This window comes from Planococcus citri, chromosome 2, assembly GCF_950023065.1.
Source record: "Planococcus citri chromosome 2, ihPlaCitr1.1, whole genome shotgun sequence".
Classification (NCBI taxonomy): domain Eukaryota; kingdom Metazoa; phylum Arthropoda; class Insecta; order Hemiptera; family Pseudococcidae; genus Planococcus; species Planococcus citri.
Window position 1 is genome coordinate 8,385,685 of NC_088678.1, and position 13,657 is coordinate 8,399,341.

Consider the following 13,657-nt stretch of genomic DNA (forward strand, 5'->3'; position numbering starts at 1 on the left):
CTCTTTTCAAGGAGTTCGGATTCTAATAAAATATGCTTATTGCTTAAACGATAATGTAAGCACGTAAAATGAAATAAGAAAATTTCCTAATTAGGTGTGCTCACTCTCTCAATACCTACAAATTTTTTTTGACAAGGGGAAGGGAGGATTCCCAAATAAAAATTGTGGTCGAATAAATATTGTATCAGTGCCAATTCATAAGATCAAGTATAAATGAAACTCATGTAAGTAAAAACGTAATAAATATTTTATTTTCGGGGAAAAAATATCTACGAAAAAACATAAGTTATACGTAGATAAAAATTGCAAAAATGATGTACAAAGTCTAATAGGTATCTCATTTCAACCTCGGGTTTTCCCGAGGGAACACAGAGTCAATTTTTCATCAATTGGTACTTTATCTATTTCATTAATTACTGATAAAATCCATCGGGCATGATCCGATAAATCGGTGAATGCTGCGATGGATGTTAATGATGCTTGTTTCACACTAACGATGCCTCGGAGATAAAATATACCGTCTTTTTGAAAAAATATACCTCCTCCGCTGTCTCCTTGAAGAACACTGGGACCTGATAACAAAAAATCACTGTGTTTGAAAACTTCTCTGTAAAGCTGGTTATTTTCTATGAATATAGTCTGAACAAATCGTTTAAAAAAATTAATCTCATCAGAATAAGGTAATTCTCAAAATCATTAGAAATGCAATTATAGACCGTATGGAAGAGTTGAAATTATTTTATTGAAATGTAGGTTTAAATTTCCTTTTTAAAAAGTAGAAATGTTTATTTTGTGCAAATTCTAATCATTAAAAATCCACTGGAGGCTCTAGAACTACTCAAAATGGTTTTAAACCGTTTCCAATCAATTTTGTAGATCGAACATGAAATTATCCCAAATTTCAGCGTTCTAGGTCAATTTGGTGAAATTTTGATTTTTTTTCTCATTTTTGAACCGAGAAGTTGATTTTTAAAAATTCGCCAAAAATCGAAAAGTTACCTTTAGCTCTTGAAATTTCGGCTGCTATTATATTTTGGCATGGTCTGATGATCTAGCTTTATCCGGTTCAAAAAATTTTCGTGCCAGTTAAGATACGTCTCTTGTTGGTATTTGTTACTTGAAATTATAGAGCCAGCCAGATATTTCTTCCAGTCAGAATGGAATTTTTTAAAAATGTTGCCTTGAAAAGTGTTGTTAAGATGGGGCAATGACCATACATTTTTAGAATTTTTTGACCTCGAAAATGAAATTGAACCACAGTTTTAAATACTCGAATCACTAGGTAAAGGAGAAGGTCTAAATTTTGAAAAATTGTTTCAAAAATCGTTTTCACGTTTTCTGTATGTTTTCTAGGAGGTATTTTTTGAGAATTTTTCGAGAAGTGGCCGCTGCTCCAGTCCATCGTCAATAGAACAGCTTCAAAACTAGTTTTTCGGTATTGAAATTTCTCTCAAAAGGGAACCGCAAGACTTGACATCCTTTGAATTCAGCGAAACTAAGCTAGGTCAAAAGAGCACCTCTTGAAATCTCTTTGATCAATATTTTAAGTGTTGAAGTTCATTTTTGAAAGCTTGGCGGATTTTCGACTTAAAAGATCTCCTCCCTCCCCCCTAAATTTTCTTTTTTTTTCAAACAAACTTTTTGTAGGTATCAGGAAAATTGCATGAAAATTTTGAGAAAATTTGAAATGACACAATTACTTCTGTAAAATACATAAAATTTTAGGAAAATATCGCAAAATGTCCAAAATAACGAAACTTTGCTCGAAATTACAAAAAAGTAGCGAAATTGTATCATAACAAAATATAAATTATTTTTTAAAAAGTTGATAAATGTCTCGAATTTCAAAAAAAAAAAAAAAAATCGTTGAAAATTATGAATACTTAGTTCATTAATACATATATGATCAAAATTGGGCGACATTTTGTAAAAGTACATTAAAAATTAACACGAGCTAAATGAAAAGTCATAAAATTGTTTTCAAATGTTTATTTTTCATATTTTTTGAAAAACTACGTTATCTAAGAGAAGAATCATAATTCATAAAGTGATTTCTTTTGAAATGCACGTGTTCATTTGGAGGATTTTCTTGAAAAACAATGCTGAACAAAAAATCTTCATTCATAATGTGGTAATTATTCAGCTTTATGTGTTTTTGTGTGGGTATTTTGTCGAAAACGTAGCTATAGATGAAGAACCATTATTCGGGGCCGGGGGGATATTTTTGGAAAACAACGTTAAATGGATGAAAAAACTTGATTCATAACTTCATAAGGTGGTTGTTCAAATTCACTTATTTATGTGAGGATATTTTTTGAAAAAACAACATTCACCAGATAAAGAATTATAACTCGTAAGATGGTTTTTCGAATAGGCACCTATCGTTTTTTGAAGAACAACGTTATAGCTATATGAAAATTCATTACTAATTCGGTAAGTATTCAAATATACATGTTCATTTGAGGTGATTCGTGAAAAACAACATTAGCTTGCTACAGAATCATTATTCATAAGGTGGGTTTTCAAATATAGGTACATGTGTATGTTGTGCTTTTTTTTTGAAAAACAACGTTAGATAGATGAAAAATTACTACTCATTAAGTGGTTATTCATATTCATGTGTTTATGTGAATTTTTTTGAAAACAACATTAGCTCGATGAAGAAGCATTACTCATAGTATGGTGGTTTTAGGTTAAATTTCAATCATTCAACTGTCTACGGATATTCCTTGAAAAACAACGTTATCCGGATGAGAAATCATTACTCATTTGGTAGGTAATTATTCAAATATACGTGTTCATTTGGGGGGTTTTGTGAAAAACGACATTAGCTCGCTATAGAATCATAATTCATAAGGTGGTTTTTCAAAATATACATTCATGTGTATGTCGAGCTTTTTTCTAAAAACAACGTTAGCTAGATGATAAATTACTACTCATTAAGTGATTATTTATATTCATGTGTTTATGTGATTTTTTTGAAAACAACGTTAGCTTGATGGATAAGCATCACTCATAAGGTGGTTTTTCAAAATAAACATGTGTATGTCGAGCTTTTTTCTAAAAACAACGTTAGCTAGATGATAAATTACTACTCATTAAGTGATTATTTATATTCATGTGTTTATGTGATTTTTTTGAAAACAACGTTAGCTTGATGGATAAGCATCACTCATAAGGTGGTTTTAGTTTATATTTCAATCATTTAACTGCCTAGAGATATTTATTGAATAACCATGTTATCTGGATGAGAAATCATTACATTCAAATTCATGTGTTGATGTTAGTTTGTTGTAAAAGCAACGTTGGCCCAATGAAAATTCATTTGGGGATATTTTTAAAACCCAACTATAGCTTGATGGAAAATCATTACTCATAAGGTGGTTTTAGTTTAAATTTGTTTGTTCACCTGCCTAGGTATACTTTTTGAAAAACAACGTTATCTGGATGAAAAATTGTCTCTCATAAGGTGGTTATTCGAATTCATGTCGTGTAATGTTAGTTTTTGATAAAAGCAAAGTTAGCTTGATGAAAATTCATTTGGGAGTGTTTTTGAAAAACAACGTTGGCTCGGTGGAAAAGCAGTACTCATAAGGTGGTTTTAGTTTAAATTTGTTCATTTACTTGCCTAGTGATATGTTTTGAAAAACAACGTTATCTAGATATAAAATCATTACTCGTAAGGTGGTTATTCAAATTCACGACGTAGTAATGTTAGTTTTTCATAAAAGCATCGTTGGCTTGATAAAAATTCATTTGGGGATATTTTTGAAAAACAACTTTAGCTTGATGGAAAAGCATCACTCATAAGGTGGTTTTAATTTATATTTATTTATTCACCTGCCTAAGGATATTTTTTGAAAAACAACGTTAACTTGATGAAAATTCATTTGAGGATGTTTTTGAAAAACAACGTTATCTGGATGAAAAATCATCACTCATAAGGTGATTATTCAAATTTATATGTTAATGTTAGTTCTTTGTAAAAGAAACGTTAGCTTGATGGAAAAGCATTACTCATAAGGTGGTTTTAGTTTAAATTTGTTCAGCCCCTAGTGATATAGGTATTTTTTTAAAACAACGTTTTCTGGATGAAAAATCATTACTTATAGGGTGGTTATTCAAATTCATGACGTGTTAATGTTAGTTTTTCATAAAAGCAAAGTTAGCTTGATGAAAATTCATTTGGGGATATTTTTTGAAAAACAACGTTAGCTTGTGGGAGAATCGTAACTCTTGAGGTGTTTCACTGTTTTTTGTTCATATTATTGAATTCAACAGTTTTCAAGGATTTTCAATTGTTTTTTATGGCATTTTAATAGATTTTAGCATTTTCTTCAGATTTTGTCCAATTTTATCCAATTGTACAGAAATTTCATCAATTTTATGGACAATTTTCATGATGATTTTTGTATGTCAATTTTTCAGTTTTTATCGCATTTTATGCTATTTTTGTGAGATTTAATTTAATTTTGATACCTAATACTTGATAGATTTTTTAGAATTTTTAAAATTCTTCGTTAGGGAACGATTTGTTGTGCATTTTTTTCAAAATGTTGCCCAATTTTAACATGTTTTAGAGAGTGCATTTTTAGTGCATGAGTGGCCCTAACTTTTGATCACTTTTCAAGGGGTCTTTAAAGCGGAAAATTCGCTATGTAAACAACTTTTTTGAATTTTCAAAATTCACCAAAACTAAAATCCAACTCCTGGTTTGTAACTCGAGTTGATTGCCTCTCTCTCCAAGCCAATTTAAATCATTTTCAAGCCATTCTGGAGCTTTCAGTAATCTTGGTTGTCTTTTCTTCAGCTGCTTGGAATTGCTGTAGAAAGCACCATATATGTATTTGTAACTTTGGCAGCTGAAAATTTAATTCTATTTCAAATTCGACATTAGGAGTCTGAATTTTTACGATTTCCGATTTGATTTGAAGCTTTCTTATCCTTACAAACGATGTAGATTATGTCTTCTAATAGAAAAATAAGGTGATATTTACTGTCTTCTTTATCTGAACCAGCACAAAATTTATCAAAACTGATGTACGCTCGGAAATCATCAGGGACAGTAATCAAGCAACGTGCACGACTTATATAAGGTAAACTGACAGCCATTAATGCTTCGGTATACCTGCCATTCTCATCAAGTCCCCATCCTGCAACCTAAATTAACCATATCACCATGTTTTTTTCAATTGAACAATCAATACTCAGGCCATAAGTATACTTTTCCAAGTGTTCCTTCTGGTGGATATTCGCCCAATACTAAGCTTTGCCAATCAACATGAGCTTGCAAAACTGTTGGTTTAAAGGTGATGTTTCGTTCGAGGATTAATATTGCGATATCTGCGGTAAAATAGTTGTTCAAGCCCATGTAACCTTTTCCAGAAAGACGTATCTCTTTAATCTGATAAGCATATAATAATTTGCATTAGAATTTTTGCTATACATACTTATTTCTACCTATTGGCTTACTTACTGGGTACCATACTTACCTCTTTGAATGCCTACCTTATATGCTTTTTGATTTTCGTTATCTATCTTGGAATAATTTCTCGTGAATTTGCTGGCAATTATTTCGTAATCGGTGAAGTTATGTGTTCTGCCTGTGTCCTCATTATAAAAACAATGAGCAGCTAGAAAAAAAAAATGTTCGAAGGAAATAAGTGTTTCATTTTTGAGTTTTCGCTTATATTTTTCTGTATATTGTTTACGAACCTGATACAACTAGTCTAGGATGAATAATTGTCCCTCCACAAATGAGTAAATGATCTCGATTGTAAATCGCAACATGCCAAGGAGAGCCAACACATTCAATAAGTCCTCGTGCGGCTGCACCAGAATTGATTGGAAGAGGTAGTTTGCAGTCTGTGAATTTGATTATTTATTATACATTTGTATAAGTTGAAATATGACTGAACAAATTGAGTTTTTACCCAAGGCACAGAGAAACAAAGGATTGTCCCATTTTCCTTCATCGTCACAAGTAATTTCAGCGTAACTAGGGCGGTAATCCGAATAGGTATGGTAAGGCTTGCATTTTGGGCGTACTTTTGTTCCAGAAGGTAGCGAGTCTACGTTGCAAGGAATTTTTAAACCTTTATAGTAGCATCTCAGGTCAACGTTCGTGTCCATTGGAGTCAATTTTTCACATCTTTCTGCGATGAAAATTACTCGAATTAGGTACCTATATCTCACATACTCACATCAAGTTTAGCTATCAAGTTTGAGTAAAAATCAGTGTGTCTTTTACTTGTACAATTTTTAATCGGAAATAACCAATTTCCTTCTAAGCAACTGGAATCTGAATTTTTGTCATCAATTGGAAAATAACCAGAATTGCACTTGATCTGAGCAAGAGTGTATTCTCGGACTAGTCCATTTTCTACGCATGGGCCAATTGTTTCAATACACATATACGAGATGGTTTTATCAACAGATGAGGGAGGTTCGATGCACATGTGGCTAAATTAAAGCATAGGAATAGTAATATGTAAGTATTTACCTTTAATTTTTATTGATCAACAATGTTCTAATGTTAGGCTTGATGGTATACATAATTTTTAGATGAAGGTAGGTATAACTTACTCTTTGCGAGCAAGTCTAGGTGTATAACACATGTATGCCGATTCATCCGAACCATCGTGACATTGATCCAAATCATCGCATATGTATTTTTCTTCGATGCACCCGCCATAATCGCATTGAAAAAAATTTTCTTTGCATCTGATTAAATAATTTTGTATTTATTAGGTGCGGGTTTATATGTATTTTATTTATTCATTTTTTGAAAATTTGAAAGAGAAAAAAACGTAAAGATGTACATATTATGATAACTTGTTGAATGAAGTCAACAATTGATTTTTTTAATACTGACGTTGTATTTGAACAGTGGTGAGTAGTTTCGTCCGAATTATCTTCGCAATCCAATATCCCATCGCAAAGGAACGATTTATCAACGCATTGTCCATTATCGCATTTGAATTCCTGTCTGGAATATTTTTAAAAGATGTTTAAATGGCTTAATAATTTATTAACTGGCGAAAAAATTTTAAATTATTACTTTAAACAATCGTCCATCTTTTCCTCTTGATTTTCTGATTCCAAAACAGCTGAAATAACACAAAAAATATGATAATGCAGATTGTGATGATCTGGATGTATTCGATGTAACTTTAAAGGTTCTTAATTTGGCGATGATGAAGTATGAATTGAATACATGAAAAATTTCCTCTTAGAAATTCAAAAAAATATAGAAATTTGTCGAAAGTAAACTGAAACTGTATCTAAGCAAATGAAACTGGAAAATGAAATGAAAAAAACTGAGACTGGAAACTGGAAAATTGAATAAATGAAAATTGAAAAATGAATATTGAATCTTTAATCTGTCAGTTCCACAGCCTGGCCAAAGTACCCATATATTTTCCTCTTCGCAGATTAAACAGCCTCTACAAAAACCATTTTCAGCTGAAGAATTTTAAAAATAAATTCTCATTTCAGTTCTTTCTTAGGGGGAAACCCCATACATATCAGAGGAAAGACAAGTGTTTGAGTAAAGGGCTAAGGGGAATGGTCATATACAATCACTCCAAAGTATGTAAGCACGTAATCATTTCATTGCATGTGAACTTACAGGTTTGAAGTAGGTGAAGGCATGATGAGATCAGAAATATGTACAATATTATGTTCTTCATTTACGTTTAATAAAAATATCCACTTTCACGTTATTCTAAAAAAAAAAAAAAACAATAACAAAAGGACGCAAGTAGATGATAAATTAATCTAAAAGTGTTAAAAATTTGTCAAAAATTGACCATAGAACGTATGATCGGGGAACGACTAGTTTTTAAACGTGATCAAATAATTTTTCGATTAGATGGGTATTTACGTGTTTTTATCTGTAACTAGTTTTTTCAAGGTGTTTTATTTGATTGGTAGGTGAATAGATAGGTTAACAGTTGCATGCATTCATTTACATACTTATTTATAATAATGAAATAATGAGCATTGATAAAGAAAGAAGCGATTTGAAGGTTTCTTAAAATGTGGGAAATTAATCGAAAAACTTGTAAATATAGGTAGGTACATATTATCAACAATCGTGATTTGATTTGATTTCTTTTGGAGCCATTCCAGCAAGTGTTTCAAATTTCTCCAGAAACTTCAAAATCGCTCCGAATGGCAGAAAAAAGTTCAAATTACCATCGTTTTAGAGTTGGGCGATTGTGTATTAGTCCGGCATATGACAATAGAGGTATTGCACCCCCCCCCCGCCGATCCTTCGGGACAACTTTTTTCCTAAAGGGGACATCCCTAAGGAACATTTTAAAGCAAACTTGCCCAAAAAAAAGTTGGCCTTGCTTACAAAATGGCGGCCATCTTGATTGACAGGTCAGCCGAAATTGCAGATTTTGCGATTCAACATAGGACTTGCACGAAATTTTCCAAACTTTACAAAGGTAGATTGAGAGATCATGCAAAAATTTATCACCTGTCAAAATTTCAAGTGATAAAGTGCGTTTTTCGATTTTTGGCGAATTTTTGAAAATCCAATTTAGGCCAAAAATGAGGGGAAAAAATCAAAATTTTACCAAATTGACCAAGAAAGCAGAAATTTGGAATATACCCTATTTTTGACATGTTAAATCGATTGTAAACGGTTCCAACCCGTTTTGAGAAGTTCTGGAGCCTCCAGCAGATTTTTGAAACTCGAAATTCCCACAACATTTCATCAAATTGGAGTTGTAAAGCTGAAATTTATTCTAAAAACTAATTTCAATACGCTACGAAGTACTGCAGGTGAATTTCAAGTCGTTTTGTAGCCTCCAGCGACTTTTTGAAAAATCCTGAAGCCTCCAGCAGATTTTTGAAACTGTAAATTTTCACAAAATTTCATCAAAAAAATGGAGATGGAAAGCTGAAATTTACTCTACACTCCAATTTTAACACCCTCCGAAGACGACTTCAGGTGGGCTTAAGTCATTTTAGAGCCTCCAGCGACTTTTTTGAAAATTACTGGAGCCTCCGGCAGATTTTTAAAACTTGAAATTTCCCCAAAATTTCATCGAACTGAAATGGAGAGTCGAAATTCATTCTGCAAACTACTCGTAATTTCAATACGCTACGAAGTTGACTGCTGGTGGATTTCAAGTCGTTTTGGAGCCTCCAGCGACTTTTTGAAAGGTTATATGTGCCCACGTCTAGTAAAAGGGACCTAAGGGTAAAAACGTAAATTTTAGAGGAGAGCGGTTTAAAGTTTACGTTTGTATTTTCACGTAATTTGAGTGTAAAAACGTGAAACTTCGAGTGGTGATGTAGTTTTCGACGGTGTTTAGCAATATGTATACAGGGTGTTAAATAAAGCGTGGGCAATAATTTCACAATAGATGCAACTCGAATAGATGAACAAAAAACGTTATTATGATAAGTTGCCTATCTTGTAAAATGAAGGCGCTACGTGCTCCGCAAAACTAGAAATTTACCAATTTTGAAAAATTCGTCAAAAATAAGAAAACGTTTGAATCATCCAAGTGATGTCCCTAACCCATAGTACTCGAGTGGACGAACAAAAAAAGTTATTATGACCAATTGCCTATCTTCAAAATTGAAGGGGCAAACTTGATTCAAAATTTTCAAATTTCAAGTGCCCCAAATTTGAATTTTGAAATTGTGCTGGCCCCTTCAATTTTGAAGATAGGCAATTGGTCATAATAACTTTTTTTGTTCGTCCACTCGAGTACTATGGGTAAGGGGCATCATTTGAATGATTCAAACATTTTCTTACCGTCTGCGTATTGAAGAAATTACCTCATTTTTGAACCAAAATTCACCAATTTTGAAAAATTCATCAAAAATAAGAAGATGTTTGAATCATTCAAATGATGCCCCTTACCCATAGTACTCGAGTGGACGAACAAAAAAAGTTATTATGACCAATTGCCTATCTTCAAAATTGAAGGGGCCAGCACAATTTCAAAATTCAAATTTGGGTCACTTGAAATTTGAAAATTTTGAATAAAGTTTGCCCCTTCAATTTTGAAGATAGGCAATTGGTCATAATAACTTTTTTTGTTCGTCCACTCGAGTACTATGGGTTAGGGACATCACTTGGATGATTCAAACGTTTTCTTATTTTTGACGAATTTTTCAAAATTGGTAAATTTCTAGTTTTGCGGAGCACGTAGCGCCTTCATTTTACAAGATAGGCAACTTATCATAATAACGTTTTTTGTTCATCTACTCGAGTTGCATCTATTGTGAAATTATTGCCCACGCTTTATTTAACACCCTGTATTGTTGAAAAACGCGTTTTGCCTTGCAGCAGCGCTAGCCGCTTGGTTAAGGCACCCGCTCGCGGAGCGGAAGGTACAAATATCGAGTCCCGCCTGGGGCGCGAAATTTTTTCAAAATTTTTTTTTGCGATTTTTATTTTTACGAGTTGAATTTTTATAGAAAATCAAATTTAATCATTTTTTTTTTGCTTTTGAACAATGAATAATGAATTTTTGTGCAAACTAATAATTATTAAAAATGATTTCAATTGAAAATGAAAAATGAACTGGTCTCATTCGAATTTTCATGAAATTTTACATAAGAATCAAAAAAAAAAAAAATTTCACCCAAGTTACCCTGAAAGAAAAATAAAATTTGATCAAAACCCTAAAATTCCATTTATTTAAAAAATTTATTTTTCGACTTTACTCACTTAAAACGCGTGTGTATCACTCTAAAAGCACTCTACGGGTCTGGGACCGGTCCCATTCGAATTTTGATGAAATTTTATATCAGAATCAAAAAAAAAAAAATTTTTGCCAAAGATACCCTTAGGTCCCTTTTACTAGACGTGGGCACATATGGCGTTTTTTTGGAAAATTGAAATTTCTTAAAAGTAGCTGGAAGCTCCAAAACCATTTGAAACCACCATATAGTCTGCGAAGTAAATTTCAGCTTGCCAACTCCATTTGATAAATTAATGTTGCGGGAATTTCAAGTTTCAAAAATTTACTGGAGGCTCCAGTAATTTTCAAAAAAGTCACTGTGGGCTCTAAAATGACTTGAACCCAGGTGAAGTCGCCCAGTCGTCTTCGGAGGGTGTTAAAATTGGAGTGTAGAGTAAATTTCAACTTTCCATCTCCATTTGATGAAATTTTGTGAAAATTTAAAGTTTCAAAAATCTGCTGGAGACTCCAAAACGACTTGAAATTCACCTGCAGTACTTCGTAGCGTATTTAAATTAGTTTTTAGAATACATATCAGCTTTACAACTCCAATTTAATGGAATTTTGTGGGAACTTCGAGTTTCAAAAATCTGCTGTAGGCTCCAGAACTTCTCAAAATGGGTTGAAACCGTTTACAATCGATTTAACATGTCAAAAATAGGGTATATCCCAAATTTCTGTTTTCTGGTCAATTTGGTAAAATTTTGATTTTTCCCCTCATTTTTGGCCTAAATTGGATTTTCAAAAATTCGCCAAAAATCGAAAAACGCACTTTAGCACTTGAAATTTTGACAGGTGATAAATTTTTTCATGATCTTTCGACCTACCTTTGTAAGGTTAGAAAAATTTCGTGCAAGTGCTATGTTGAAACGCAAAATCTGCAATTTCGGCTGACCTGTCAATCAAAATGGCCGCCATTTCGTAAGTAAGGCCAACTTTTTTTTGGGCAAGTTTACATTAAAATGTTCCTTAGGGATGTCCCCTTTAAGAAATCACAAAAAAATCAAAATTCGAAAAAAATTCAATTTTCAATTCCAAACATCACAAAAAGTTCAAATTCATTCTGTTCTCTTATTTTGACCTCTTTCTGACGTATTTCATGAAAAAGTTGATAAAAATCACACTCATAGCAAAAAAATTTAAAATTCGTTTATTTTTTGAATTTTTTCGAATTTTGATTTTTTTGTGATGAGTCTCATTGCATCGAGTGAAAGGGCCAAAGAGGTTTTCAACTTTTTCAACAGATATGTAATAATAGGGGTCAAATGGGTCAACTTCACCCTTCAAAACTTTTTTTCATGTTTTAAATCAAAAAATCGCATTTTTTCGCAAACTTTCAATTTTTTTAAATCCACTTCACGACATAGTGCCATCCCAATTTTCTAATATGTTGTTCAGCATGAAAAGTTGTCCACATTATATTTTTTTCAGAATTTTTGAGCTTCAGAACGATTAAAAAATACGTTTTGAAACTTTACGAGCTGATTTTTGGTGCCAAAAAAAGTGGCAACACTGATTTTCATGATATCACCAAAAAGCCTTTCAAAACCTCTAATCATGGGAGAGTTCAATTTCGGTAGGTATCGCTGTTATCGAGTAATCCACTGCTGAAATGGATGATATTTTAGGTTCACCGAAAACTTTGACACCCCTTGGCAGCCTTTAAAAAAGGGCTAGAGGGCTGAGATTTACGCCATTGGTCATCTCTTCTAAAGGTCATAACACAAAAAAAATTTCAAAAAAAATCGCCGATCCCCCCCCCCTCTTCCCGTACCACTTCTTGGTCGAATTGACGTGGAATGACCCACCTCCTTATCCTTGGAAATTCTTTCTATGAAAATTTGAAAAAATGCTGGAGGCTCCAAAATGGCACAAAACTATAGCTGGGTGGTAATGAATCAACTTTTCAGTCGATTCAACTCATTTGGAAAAGGGTTTCAACTCAACTCTTTATAAAAAGAGTCGAACTCCGAATCAGTGGTTCTTTTTAAGAAGTTCGATTCTTTTTCAACTCTTTAGCCCAACTTTTTATAAATTAATCACCAATACCATTGCACCTCGTACCTACTTGTGAAGCATCGTTTAAAATAGAATGAACGAATTCGAAAATAAATTCAAAGCCTTTTAGCGTCCTTAATGAGTTCAAAGAAGCTGAGAAGGAAAATTTTATGGTTCAAAACATAGCATTTCATTCCTTTTATGTTTTTATTGACTGATGGCAATGAAAAATTTTCACAGATTTTGATATTTTTGCTGATACATATTCAAATGTTCAATTGAAACAAGGTACTTACCTACATCGTCTCATCTTACCCTTCGAATTCCAAAATTGTATCAACTTCCTTTTGTCAACAATTTTTAAAAATTCAAGTTCCCCCCCCCCCCTTTTCCTGATTATTTCAAAATTTTAAATAAAATGTTTCGAAAGTAAACTACTAAGTAAAGTTGTTTAAAAAAGGAAATAAAAACGTTGTATTAAAATTTTTCTTTCGTGAATCGTGAAAAAATTCAAGGGAAAAATTTTCTGGCGATGACATTTTATGGCGAATTTTTACTAATTGAGCCATGTATTCTCATCTGCATCTTGAAATTTCATGTACTCCGAAGCTTCAAAGAAGGACAAATATTTTAAGGAAATTGACGGAATTTTCGATTTACAAAATGAATTGAAATTGAAAATTTTTGGAATCTATTCGCTGAATCTAGTGGGTACTTTTGTAATGATCGAATGCAGAAGTATGAAATTATGAATAAGTACCCACCGAAAAAGAGTTGAGAGGAATCTGACCAAATTCTAAAAACTCCTTGCTCAACAACCCTGCTGAGGAAACACCACCCTTAAAACAACTGTTTCGAGTTTTTTTTTCAAAAATTTTCCAAAAATTCAAATAAACTTCAGAACCTGATTACTTTGGTTAATGAGGTGGAGCTGAGGACAAGCT

The 13,657-nt window shown here is 32.5% G+C and overlaps 1 protein-coding gene across 1 annotated transcript; it reads right to left on the reverse strand.

The window, feature by feature from the left end:
- Window positions 1–229: 229 nt before the first annotated feature.
- Window positions 230–7,845, reverse strand: LOC135834476 (modular serine protease-like). Its single transcript, XM_065348358.1, has 11 exons — window positions 7,631–7,845; window positions 7,061–7,109; window positions 6,875–6,988; window positions 6,586–6,723; window positions 6,251–6,462; window positions 5,934–6,155; window positions 5,716–5,865; window positions 5,509–5,633; window positions 5,225–5,404; window positions 4,998–5,160; window positions 230–572 (listed from the first exon to the last, which is right to left on the reverse strand). The coding sequence occupies exons 1-11, from the start codon at window positions 7,689–7,691 to the stop codon at window positions 343–345; spliced, it is 1,644 nt and encodes a 547-aa protein (XP_065204430.1). The 5' UTR covers window positions 7,692–7,845; the 3' UTR covers window positions 230–342.
- Between the last annotated feature and the right edge of the window lie 5,812 nt (window positions 7,846–13,657).